Source organism: Eriocheir sinensis, unplaced genomic scaffold, assembly GCF_024679095.1.
Source record: "Eriocheir sinensis breed Jianghai 21 unplaced genomic scaffold, ASM2467909v1 Scaffold277, whole genome shotgun sequence".
In the NCBI taxonomy this organism is placed as follows: domain Eukaryota; kingdom Metazoa; phylum Arthropoda; class Malacostraca; order Decapoda; family Varunidae; genus Eriocheir; species Eriocheir sinensis.
In genome coordinates, this window is record NW_026111584.1 from 410,336 (window position 1) to 423,931 (window position 13,596).

The 13,596-nt window shown below is 42.9% G+C and overlaps 1 protein-coding gene across 1 annotated transcript; it reads left to right on the forward strand.

Annotated features, from left to right (window-relative positions):
- Positions 1-4,765: 4,765 nt before the first annotated feature.
- Positions 4,766-13,109, forward strand: LOC126991427 (chitinase-3-like protein 1). Its single transcript, XM_050850197.1, has 8 exons — positions 4,766-4,918; positions 6,140-6,283; positions 7,946-8,077; positions 8,716-8,967; positions 9,383-9,568; positions 10,444-10,572; positions 10,990-11,157; positions 13,044-13,109. The coding sequence occupies exons 1-8, from the start codon at positions 4,784-4,786 to the stop codon at positions 13,107-13,109; spliced, it is 1,212 nt and encodes a 403-aa protein (XP_050706154.1). The 5' UTR covers positions 4,766-4,783.
- The last annotated feature ends 487 nt before the right edge of the window (positions 13,110-13,596 follow it).

Genomic DNA, 13,596 nt, shown 5'->3' on the forward strand with positions numbered 1-13,596 from the left:
ACACAACAAATCAAACATGCGACCTAGAAATCAATATCCAATTCTTCACCCACCACCAACAAAGGGCAAATAAGGTCAAGCTCAATGGCGTCGTTAGCCTTGGGCTTCCGGGGCTTGAGCCCCGAGTGTTTTGACTCTTGCCCCGAACCTTTTTTCAACTCCGGGCCCCGTGCCCCCGTCCCAGTCCCTCCAAACAATAATAAATAAATATTATCCACTGTTTGAACGGAGCTGATGTTATTGATGTAGTTCATACTAAAGATTACATTTTGAAGCCACATACCAGTAGTTTGAGCAGTTTGTAGATTACTGTGCAATCTGGGAGTGTAGCTGTATGTGTTTATCTTAGGTGCATGGTGGTCAATGCAAACAGCACCCCCCCCCCCCCCCCCCCATTTTTTTTTTCCCTCACTGTTAACTTCATCCCCTGATGTTTTTCTCTTAGCCCCGAATGTTTTTGAACCCTAGAAACGCCCCTGGATAAGCTTAAGAATTTGGGCACAGGAAAAGATGACCTGCACTGTGCCAATGACTTTCATGACAACCCAAATCACAATACTAAACTTACTCCTGTTGTCTTGGTGTTTTCAGTCTCATTTAGCTACAGTCATTAGTTTCTTATCCGTATGTAGAATACATGCATGATATTAATTTATATTTGTAATTACAGTGACAAGACAGCCAACATAATATCATTCATAACCCTGTTAAAATTAAAGCAAAAGAGTGTGTATATATATATATATATATATATATATATATATATATATATATATATATATATATATATATATATATATATATATATATATATATATATATATATATATATATATATATATATATAATCACAACACTGTTAAAAATAAAGCAAACGTATATACGTACATACCAGCATTCTGTAGCAATCATAAGCACCAACACCAAAGCATAGTAAAAGAACCCACATGCATATTTTTGCAGCATTCTGAAACATTGATATTGTGTCACCTACTTACATTATTGGATGACAATTTTCACCCTGGTAGGATTGGAAAAAAAATTATAAAAATTTTGCAATAATATGATTAACTTAGCCTTAATAATGTCGCACATTTGCCTTCAGTTATAATAGACAAACAAAATATATTTTAATAAACATCTGGAGATAATATATAGCATCACTGATAAGTCGGGAAAATAAATGTCATCTTAAACAGCTACATATTTCATTTATAAGTATGGAATATATATATATATATATATATATATATATATATATATATATATATATATATATATATATATATATATATATATATATATATATATATATATATATATATATACAGGTAACTCGCGATTTACGCGAGTTTGGTTTACGCGTTTTTTTAAATAACGCGGGGTCCAAAATCCAAATTAATGTTTAATTTACACGTTTTTTCCACTTATACGCGATATTTTATGGAGTGGCCACCAGTTGTCTCACGCAACTGGACTCACACGGCGCCGTGGCCACACAGCTAAGCTCAGTTCTTCCCGCGTGTCACTTGAACAACAATACAGTAACCACGCTGCCACGCTACTCAACAATAAGGATGGCTTGGCGACGAGGAAAAGCTGTTTTCTTATTTAATGAGGCAAATTATGACACGGTCTTTGTCATCATAATAAAGAATGATGATCATGCTAGCTCTAGACGCCATATCAGTCGAAAAGAACCCCACATACACGAGCTTGAGCTAAAATAACAGAGGCATGTGGATGCCCGGGCTCAATTTTGCCCGAGGCTCAATTTTGCCCGTGACAGCGGCACGATGCGCTACATTTTAAGGTGCGACCCAACTGTGAGAGAGCTGATTTACAAGAATCACGACAAGTTAAAATTAGAATGGGGAATATACACTGAGAGACAGATGCCATGCAATCATATGTTACCATTGTCAGAGGTATGTTCATCTTGAGGCCAACTGTACTGCCATGACCAATGGAGCAGCCCAAAAGTGTTTCAAATGCTCTGGTGATCAGAAATCAAAGGAGTGCGCCATGGCTGAGAAGAAATACATAAATTGCGTGAGGTACAGGAAGCCTGAAATCAGCCACTCAGCGAATGACCAGTGTTGTGTAGTTCTTCAGACTGAAATTGAGATAATTCGTAACATGGAATGGCTATCAATTATTGTTTGTAATCAGACAAATTGTGTGTTAAATGTTCAATGAATTTGAAATAAATTACTGCGAGCCTGAACACGGCCTAGTGACTATAATGATGAAAAGTTTATTCAAAGGACATCAGTAGACTGTTCATGAAAGCAATCAAGACTCACTCAGTACGATGTTTTGAATAAGTGCATCGATGATTATTATCGAGGCTAGCATCGTAATTGTTGACGGCCTTCGCAGAGCGCTGCACTAGCATTGGAGCGGGCCCTGAAACCTCATCAGCGATAAACGGTATATAATGCATGTGAAACTATGGTCTAAGATGTACGAGAAGAAGGATTTTTTTGCTAATATTGCAACTGGACTAAATTGAAGGAAGAAAATGAATGTGATAGTATTGAAATCGGGCTAAAGTGCATAAAGAAAAACATTGTCAATATTGAAACTGGCCTTAGTTGCATACTGATAAATTAATATTTGGTGATAGTGAAGCTCGGTATTAATGATTTTTCTTATTTTAATCTTGAAACAATATAATGAAAAAGAAAGGTTTCCTATTAGATGGCTGATTTAAGGGAATTGGCACAAAACGACAACATCAATAGCTCCATCTATCTCACACATCCAAGAAGAGCACCGCAACCACTAAAAAAAAAAAGACGACAAACCACCAACTTCCCCCTCACACCAGGTTGTTGTTAGTAATTACACAAAGTTCTTGCTAAAATTACTTCACACACACACACACACACACACACACACACACACACACACACACACACACACACACACACACACACACACACACACATACTTGCCCAGAGGTTTATAGATTCCCCATTACTCGAGGGAGCATCACTGGACTTACCCTTTTGTTGCTCCAGAAAACTCAAATTCGACCTCAACTTTTCTTCTTTTTTTACTTAACGGCAAATAACAACAACAAGAGAATTGCCCTAATCACTGCTCCAATAAAAGAAAATATAAATGTTTGAAAAAAGTTGAGGAAATGGTGTGTGTGTGTGCGTGTGTGTGTGTGTGTGTGTGTGTGTGTGTGTGTGTAGAGTGAACGTAGTTTGGCGTGGAAGGTAAGATAGTTTGTCTTTAGAGAGTACAGTGGAACCTCGGGTCACAAACGCCTCTCAACACGAACAAATCGGTTCACGAACAAATTTTCCGAACAGAAAACGTCTCGGGTGACGAACGGTGTCACAAGCTACGAACATGCAAGCCGACAACATCGTGGGACGACAAGCCGGGATTATCGGCGGGAGACCGTCAGTTGCTAGTGATGGGAAAACCGAGTACTTTCTGCAAACCGACTAATTCGGTTTTGATTGCTCTTCAAAACCGAGTAAACCGAGTACCGAATGATTCCTTTGCTCATAGGAGACAGGAGGACAGCAGATTATACATATATATTTTGAGCTGTGATCCCACAGCACGGGGTGTTCTCTTATCTTGTAAATTAAATAGTTTACAAAGTAGCTCTGCCAGACCACTTTGCGAGTCTCTTATATTATAGTATGCCATCTTCCACTGCTCCTCACTCCTCAACCACTGCCGTCGTCTGCTTGTTTACATACAGCCGAGCGGTTGCTCGTACCCACAACCGTTGGTTCCATCCTTACGGATGGAACCAACGGCTGGTGGAAAACGACCAGTGTGACACCGCCTATTACCGTACAGGTACGGTAAAATTAAATTAAGTTTTTGTCTATATTTTATCTGTTTGGTATTGAATTCCTCTCTTTGTGTGTTAGATTTATTGATTTCCATTGGTTTTGTGTCATGAACTTGTGCACCAAGTACTGTTGTAAAAATAAAAATAAACACAATCAAATGCGGTCCAGGAACGGATTAATCCATTTTACATTGATTTCTATGTGGAAAATAGCTTCGGTTTACGAACGTTTCGGGTGACGAACGGCCTTCAGGAAGGAATTAAGTTCGTAGACCGAGGCTCCACTGTATACTGAGCTACTATCTGGTGTAAATGAGACAATAGGGAAACGGAAAGTGAAGACACAGGAGGGTCAATCTTTGGTGATCTTGCAGCACCCTCCCGTCTCCCATATATGCCTCACCGGGAATGGTTTACACCCGTTTGGGTAGGTGTTTTCCTGCCTACGCCCAGTATTTGATTTTTCTATTTTACATATGAGCTTTCAGAATGGCAAAAATCAAACCTGATAATGATATTTTCTTTCTCAGCAGGAACTTGATAAACTGCCATCCTTTCCAATTTTGTTTTCTTATTTACCTGCATATTTCTCTAAATGCAACAGAGAGTGAAAATTAAACAACCACTTGTCTAGCCTAGAGTTGTATCCTTGACACAAAGGGTGTGATGGTGTACGCTTTATGGTGTTGAAGCATTGTAAACTAAACTAATGCCTCCAAAACAAATCCCTCGTAACTCGACCCACACTAGCGGAAACTAACTTAACCTCTCATGTAATGTATGGTAGTGCTGGGCGGCAGAGGGAGTGATGGTTTGCTGCTACGATTTATGCTGCCCATCTGACGTAAATAAACAAATCTGCAACAAAATGCATCCTAAACCAACCATTCGTAACCCAACCCACCCTAGCAGAAACTAATCAAACCCTTCGTTGTATCCGGGGCGGCAGAGGGCGTGATGGTGTGTTACTTCGGGTCAAGGGCCGTGTACCGCCCAGGAGACGGCAAGTTTGACGTGGATGACATCGATCCCTTCAGGTGTTCCCACATCATCTATAGCTTCGCTGGCCTGGACGACGACAACAAGATTAAGGTGACGAGAGGAAGAGAGCGAGATCGAGTGAGAAAAATTGTCTGTTCCTCGTTCTATTAATATTCCTCTTTCCTCTTACATTTTTCTTCTTGTTCCTATTTATCTATTTCCTCCTCTTCCTCCTCCTCCTCCTCCTCCTCCATGTTCTTTTCTTTTTTCTTTTTTTTTTTACTTCAAACAAGTTATTTCCTCTTATGATCTCAAGACGTACATTATGTTTTGATCCTAACTATTTTACTGTTTTGATCTTTTTTCCATTTTCGTTTTTGATTCATTACTAGTTTTATTTGTGTCTTTCTATCGTGTGGAAAGTAGCTTCACTCTCGTGTGTGTGTGTGTGTGTGTGTGTGTGTGTGTGTGTGTGTGTGTGTGTGTGTGTGTGTGTGTGTGTGTGTTTTGCAATTTTCTCATCCCACACCTGTTTCAATTCTAATAGCCATTTATGTCGGCTTCACCTGTACTTTCCTTTGATGCCTATTTACATCTTTCATCTGAGCACACCTGTCTCAGTCCTAGTTATCAACACCACCTTTACCTCTTTTCCACACCTCGGCACTGCTCCAGTCACTTACATCTTCAACACCTGTTTGATCACCAATTAACACCTGCTCCATTACAAACACCTGTGTCAGTGGAGCGGGGCCCTGAAACCTCTTCAACGGTAAACGGCTAGCCTTGTAATTTCTGCTCCATCTTATCCATCAAAACGTTCCTCTTTTTTTTTCATTACCCCAAACTCTCACCTTTCCCAGCTCAATCCCATTCTTCTAACACCTTTCCTTCACTTTTTTTTCCACTACTACACCTGGTCTACTATTGCGATCACTCAATTACTCCTTTCCCATATTTATTCGCCTCCAAGCATCCGTCCTACAGTTTTTCTCCTCACAAACCTTATCTATTCCAGTCAATTGCACCTTTTCTCCCTTTTCTTCGCCTCCTAACACTTGTCGTAGATCTATTTTCCCCTCTACACTTGTCTTCATCCCATTTCATTACTTTTCCCACTTCGTCTTCGCCTCCAAGCATCTGTCTTACACCTTTCCACTGCCCATACTTGCATCTATTCCAGTCAATTACCCCTTTCCCTTGTTTTCTTCGCCTCCAATTATTACCTGTCTTACGTGCCACCCTCCATTACCTGCCCCCATCCCAGTTACTATTATCTGCAGTACTTCCACTCCCCCTCACACCTCTTTACACCTTTTCTTGTCCACACAGGTGCTGGATCCCTTGAATGACCTCTGCGATAACAACGGGAGATGCGCCCTTGATCGGTTCACGAGGCTCAAGGAGAGGAACCCTAGCTTGGTGACTCTGTTGGCAGTCGGTGGAAGGAACGAACGCTCAGCTAGGTACTCTGCGGTAAGATTGTGGCGGTTTTAGGAATTACCCCAAGATAAAATTGGGTTTGAAAGGGGAGAGGGAAGTATGGGGAGTGGGAGGGGGAGAGGGGAATGAAGGGAGGCGGTTGAGTGAGCTTTTATTATTGGTATTATTTAGCAAGCTCTGTTATTTCTAATGGTGCTGCTGCTGCTATTTTTGCTGATATTATTGCACCACTTTTTTTTCTACAACAACAACTACTACTACTACTACTACTACTACTACTACTACTATTACTTCTACTCAAGCCTCTCCTGCCTTGAATAAGTTAAAGCAGCACATCATGGTGTTTTAAATAAAACATTTAAATTAATATGACGCCGCCTCTTCAACCTGAATCAAATAATAGCAGTATCAGTATCAACGGCAACAGCAGCAATAGCAGTAGAAATAGTAATAATGTAGTAGTAGTAGTAGTAGTAGTAGCAGTAGTAGTAGTAGTGGCAGTAGTAGTAGTAATAGTAGTAGTAGTAGTAGTAGTAGTAGTAGTAGCAGTAGTAGTAGTGGTGGCAGTAGTAGTAGTAGTAGTAGTAGAAGTAGTAGTAGTAATAGTAGTAGTAGTAGTAGTAGTAGTAGTAGTAGTAGTAGTAGTAGTAGTAGTAGTAGTAGTAGTAGTAGTAGTAGTAGTAGTAGTAGTAGTAGTAGTAGTAGTAGTAGTAGTAGTAGTAGTAGTAGTATCAAGGAGAGGTAGTCAGTCATTCCAGAATTTCCATACACCATCAGTATCGACATGGTAATTTTCTTGCGCCCGCCCGAAGCTGTGTTATTCCTATGTTTCAACGGCGACTGTCATGTCCAATATGAATTCTACCTTCATATCTTTTAAGCATAGTAAGTTACATTCCAACTGTACAAATCATCATAAATACTTACACCATCATAACTTACACTTACCATTAAAAACAGCCATCCTAAGTATTTACAACGTCGTATCTTACCCCCGACTTCGCCATTCATATGTTCGTGGCATTGCGCCCAGTTATACCTTCGCATTGTACAGCTATCATTAGGCAAACTGACATATCTTACAACCTCGCACAGCCACCATTAGGTAAACTGACGTATCTTACACCCTCGCATTGTACAGCCACCATTAGGTAAACTGACGTATGCTACACCCTCGCATTGTACAGCCACCGTTAGGTAAACTGACGTATCTTACACCCTCGCATTGTACAGCCACCATTAGGCAAACTGACGTATCCTACACCCTCGCATTGTACAGCCACCGTTAGGTAAACTGACGTATCTTACACCCTCGCATTGTACAGCCACCATTAGGCAAACTGACGTATCTTACACCCTCGCATTGTACAGCCACCATTAGGCAAACTGACGTATCTTACACCCTCGCATTGTACAGCCACCATTAGGCAAACTGACGTATCTTACACCCTCGCATTGTACAGCCACCGTTAGGCAAACTGACGTATCTTACACCCTCGCATTGTACAGCCACCATTAGGCAAACTGACATATCTTATACCCGATATTAACTACTCTCGCATGTACACCCGGTCTTAAGTAAACTGACCTATCTTAAACAGGGCATTAGTTACACCGGTGTAACTTAAGCCTTCTATTAAGCCCAAACAAATTATTTTCATCATGAGACACATCGGCTCTTCTTTTGACCGGCAGATGGCAGCAGATCCAGCCGCCAGGAAGATCTTCGTGGATTCCGCCATCGAGCTGCTGAAGAAACACAACTTTGACGGTCTTGACGTTGACTGGGAGTACCCGACCCAGAGCGGAGGCGCCCCCGCGGACAAGGTGAGGAGGAGGAGGAGGAGGAGGAGGAGGAGAAGTAAGGTGTAGATGTTAGGTTAGGTATTAGCCAAATAAAGAGTATTTAAGAGGAACACACTACTAAATCGTTAAGAAGGAAGATATTAAATTATTCAAGAGGAGGAGGAGGAGGAGGAAGAGGAGGAGGAGGAGGAGAGTAAGAGGAGAAGGATATGAATAAGTATGAGAATGATATGAAATGAAGTGTAGTAGTAAGCTTACCGAATTACTATGAAGGTAACTAAAATACGCTTCTTCTTTTCATCTCCACATCCTTATTTGTCCTCCACACAACCAACACCCTATAACACTAACTACATTGATCACTAACAACCCAACTAAAAGACCCCAACACCCACTGCGAACATCCCAACTACTCACATAACAGCCATCATGACTTGCCGCAGCCACCACTAATAACCGAACTACCAACCAAGAAGCCTTCATTACTCATCACACCCAACAGTGACAGCCAAAATACCTACCCTACAGCCATCAACATCCGCAACAACTACCACAAACAGCCCCACTACCAAACAGTCTTCAACCTCCATCACACTCTCCAAATTTCACCTTTCACGAAACCTTCACCACCAACAGCTCCACCCAACAACACTTTCCAGGCCAGCTTCGTCCTGCTGTTATCTGAGCTGAAGGCCGCCCTGCATGCCAGCGGGATGATGCTGAGCGCTGCCCTTTCCGCTAGGAGGAACATTATTGACGAGGCTTATGACGTCCCCGGCGTGGCCCAGAACCTCGACCTCCTGAACCTGATGACCTACGACTTCCACGGACCCTGGGAGCCCGAAACCCAACATCATTCCGCACTCTATGGCCAGCCTGCCGATACTGGAGCCAATGCGTATCTTAATCAGGTAAACTACACCCGAAGGACATAAACTGTATGTTAACTACCGAAATTGCATACAAAGGATCCAAAATTGCATACCAAGACCCTAGATTTTATACTATGGGCCTCCCACCACATTTTACACCGTCCTAAATTATTCCCCCACTTATTCCACATCATATCACATCCTAGGGTATGCCTCGACATCCAAAAGCACTATCCCAAGTCCTAAACCTTCTACCCACGTCCCACTACTTCAGAACTTCGCCATCAACTACTGGATTAACAAAACCTTACAGACATCTATTGTTTGTTCTTCCCTCCCTTTATTTCCTCTTCTTATAAACTAATATGCCCTTCAGGAATTTCAAACTAATCTCGCCTTCACGAATTCTATATAGAACTTTTCTTCAAGACTGCTAAACACAACTCTCCTACAGGACTCCGCCGTCAACTACTGGATTACACAGGGAATGCCTGCCAAAAAGATATCCCAAGGAGTACCTCTGTATGGCCGCTGCTGGACCCTGAGCAGCAGCCCCAACACCGGCTACTACGCCCCCGCCAGCCAGCCAGGGGCCCCAGGACCATACACAAATCAGGCCGGATTCTTGGGGTACAATGAGGTAAAGATTATATAGAATGTGAGGAGTGTGGGATAAAGTGGAGGGCAGATATGTAAGACTCTGTTAGGGCTGATGGGTAGGGGAGGGGAGGAATAAGGTGAAGGATATGTAGGCCTCTGTAAAGCTTGAAGGATAGGTGGAGTGTGTGATGAGGTAAAGATTGTATAGTTTGCCAAGTGAGGTGAAGAATGAGGTGGGCGATAGCCAAGAGGTTAAGTGGAGTGAAGAATGCAAGGGTTTCTGCCTTTACTTGCCTCCTCTCTTCCTCACCTTCAACGTCTTCATCTTCTTGTTTCTCTTCCAATGTCTTACTCTCTGTCTCTCTTACTTCCATGTCACTCTTCTTCAGTTACAAGCCTTTTATTTTTTCCTACTTAATTCCTTCCTTTCCCTCTTTTAAATCTTCCCTGTCTTCATCTTGTCTCTCTTCCTTTTACTTCCACTCTGTCTATTTCTTCTACTTCCATTTCTCACACCCTTCTTCATTTACAAGCTTCCTTTCCTTTCCTCTCCTTATTTTCACCTTCCATGTCTTCACCTTCTTGTCTTTCTTCCTATTTCTATACCTATCTAGATCTTTCCGGCTTTTCACCAGTGCAAGCTTTTTTCACTCATTCCTCTTTCTTTCCTGACCTCTGCTTGGTTGGTGTGGGAAAGTTTCCTGAAACTGAAAAGTGAGGTTTTCCCACACCATGACTTAGGGAGAGGGTCATCGAATTTAATTCATATTGCCAATGACGAGTGGCTTTACAGCGTTGATGTGGAATCGACCTAGTCCACCCAAAAGACGGAGCAAGTTACTGAGGTTCAAAGAAAAGACTTACAACTACCACTATAACAAAACCTCTACTAACACGACCCTCCCACGCCCCCAGATTTGCGAGAGCATACATAACAATGGCTGGACTGTGGTGAACGACCCTGGTAGGAACGAACCTTACGTGTACAGCATCGCGGACAACATCTGGTGTTCGTACGAGGACCAGAACTCTCTGCAGAGGAAGGTGAGGAGATCCTCGTCTTAAAAGTGTGGGTTTCTGCGTCCTTCTAACCTTTCCTTTCTCCCTCCCTTCCGCTCATTTTGATTCCTTTTCCATATACCAACACCCACCTCCCTTCCCTTCTCTTCTCACTCCTCCATCTCCTTCTCCATATCCCTTACCCACAAGTCCCAACAATTTATCATTCTTTCACGTTTTTTAAACTATTGTTCCTCCTTCTCCTCTTCCAACACCATCACCCAGTCCCCATTTCCCTTCTTCTTCCTCCATCTCCTACCCACCTTGCCCATCACTCTCTTTCGACAAACTATCATTCTTGTACCCTTCTACTATTCCTTTTCCTTCTCCTCCTCAGTTTCCAGCACTACCACCATCTCCTTCCAGCCCTCCCCATTTCTCCATCTCCTCCTCTCCCGCCAGGCCCGGTACGCCGAGAATCGCGGTCTGGCCGGCTTGATGGTGTGGAGCATTGACACTGATGACTTCAGGGGCAAGTGTGGCCACAAATTCAACCTAATCAAGACCCTGAGGGAAACCTACCCTGGCAGAGACATCATCCCGCCGATCACACAGGACACCCCTACCATTGTAAGATTTGGTGGAGGTGATACAGAACATTGTGGAGGCGGTACATAGCTTGGTGGAGGAGGAGAACTTGGTGTATGTGGTTCGGAGCCTGGTTAAGGTGATTCTGAACTTGGTGGAAGGGGGTACAGAACTTGGTGGAAGTGGTGCTGAGCTTAATGGAGGGGGTGCATAACTTGGTGGAGGAGGTACAGAACTTGGTGGAAGCGGCACAGAACTTGGTGGAGGTGGCACTTTACTTGGTGGAGGAGATGCAGAACTTAGAGGAGGGGGTACATAACTTGGTGGAAGGAGTACAGAACTTGGTGGAAGGGGTACAGAACTTGGTGGAAGGGGTACAGAACTTGGTGGAAGTGGTACAGAACGTGGTGAAGGTAGTGCTGAACCTGGTAGAAGCGGTACAGAACTTGGTGGACGGGGTAAAGAGCTTTGTGGGGGTGCATAACTTGGTGGAAGAGGTGCTGAACTTGGTAGAGGCGGTACAAAACTTGTTGGACGGGGTAAAGAACTTAGTTGGGGTTACAAAACTTGGTGGAGGAGGTGCTGAACTTGGTAGAGGCGGTACAGAACTTGGTGGACGGCGTAAAGAACTTAGCTGGGGGTACAAAACTTGGTGGAGGCGGTGTAGAACTTGGTAGGGGCGGTAAAGAACCCCTAATCTCAAGGAACCAGTCTTACGATGTGATATGAAGCTTCCAGTTGATAATTTGAGTGGAGAACTGTGTGTTATTGAAGAACATAACAGGTGAAGGCGATACAGAACGAGGAAGAAAATATAGCAAGAGATGAAACATGAAGCTTCCAGTTGAGATTTTGAAAGTTTGGTGTGGAAGAAAGGGACAGCTGAGTGTTATCAAATAATATAAAATAGATGTCTGGAAGGTTGTGGCAAGTTGTTAAGTGAAGAAATTGATTTTTGGGGGTCTATGAATGAATACTTAAGTTTCCTTTGCCCCACTTAGTAATAATAGCAAGGTCAGATGTTAAGCACTTTTTAGCATCCATGTTTAAGTAGAACTATTGCTCGGTTGGTGGTCTGACGGATAAGTGTTCCCTTAATCTATTGGCATAACCATCTACTTATCGGTAACTCTCATATTTTCCTGTTTTCCTCACACATTCCCTCCCACTTCCACGACCAGGATCTTTCCACTCGTCACTAGATCCCCGACGCCACCCTCATCCAACAAATGCAACCTCCCCGTGTGCCCAGGTGTGTACGTGCATCTGACAGGTGTGTGGGAGGGGAAGCATGTTTGGATGGGTGTGTGGAGGTATGAAGGAGAGGATGGTTATGCGTATGGTTGGTTATGTGTACAGGGTGTATGTGGGTTAATGGGTGGGTGGGTATTGGGGATCTGCGTGTTGCGCGCGTGTGTGTGTGTGTGTGTGTGTGTGTGTGTGTGTGTGTGTGTGTGTGTGTGTGTGTGTGTGTTCTCTTTATCCTCATCTTTTCACATATTTTTTTGTCCCTTCTTATAGCTAAACGCATATTTCTTCCCTTTTCTTTCTTCTGCTCCCTAGTAATCTACAACGCTTTCCTCCCCTCCTTCCTTCACTCACTTCCCTCCCCTTCAACTTCCTCCTCTCTTCTCATGACTCACTCCCTTCCCTCCCCTCTTCCCTTCACTCCCGGCTTCCCTTACTCTCCCCCTCCATTCACTTCCGCTCCTTCCTCCTCTTCAGCACCTCTTTCCTCCCCTGCAACCTCCTCTCCTCATCCCTTCACTCCTCTGCTCTCCTCCCCTTCAAGCTCCTCCCACTCTCTTCCCTTTCCCCAACCTCCTATCCTTCTCCTTTAACTCCCTTTCAACCTCTTCCTCTTCACGTTTCACTCACTTCTTTCCTCCTTCACAGAACACCAACGCTTAAGGGCCCTGTACACCTAGACGCTCTTCAGCACCCAGTCGATCATCTGTGATTCGGACATCGTGGGCTTCATTGTTGCCTCCTGACACTGATTTACACAGACGTACATGAAATTCGTACATACCTACATACCCCCCCCCACATGTTTACCGTAAAACTAGCTCACTGTAGTAACTAACCTTAAACGCACACAAACGCACTCGTATACATCTACAGGCTTGTTTGTTCACATATATGTATAATCTACATACTCACCCCCCACCATCCTCACCATTACCAGCTCACCGCATCTCCAAACACCTGAGTCTACCTTGCTTTCATGCTCCACATAAAAAAATATAAAAATATATATAAAATTAAATTGTGGCCAAAATGAAACGGAAGAAATTACATAGATGGTGATGTTATTGGTGGTATTGATCATTATTAGCATGTGAGGGCGGGAAAAAAATTAATGCCACGGAGGAACTAAATAAAAAAATAAGTTGAATTATAAAAAAAAATAATTCATTATTAAAATTAGGAAACAACCCACATCAAGAAAATTATGAACCATTTTCGAAATAAAATATC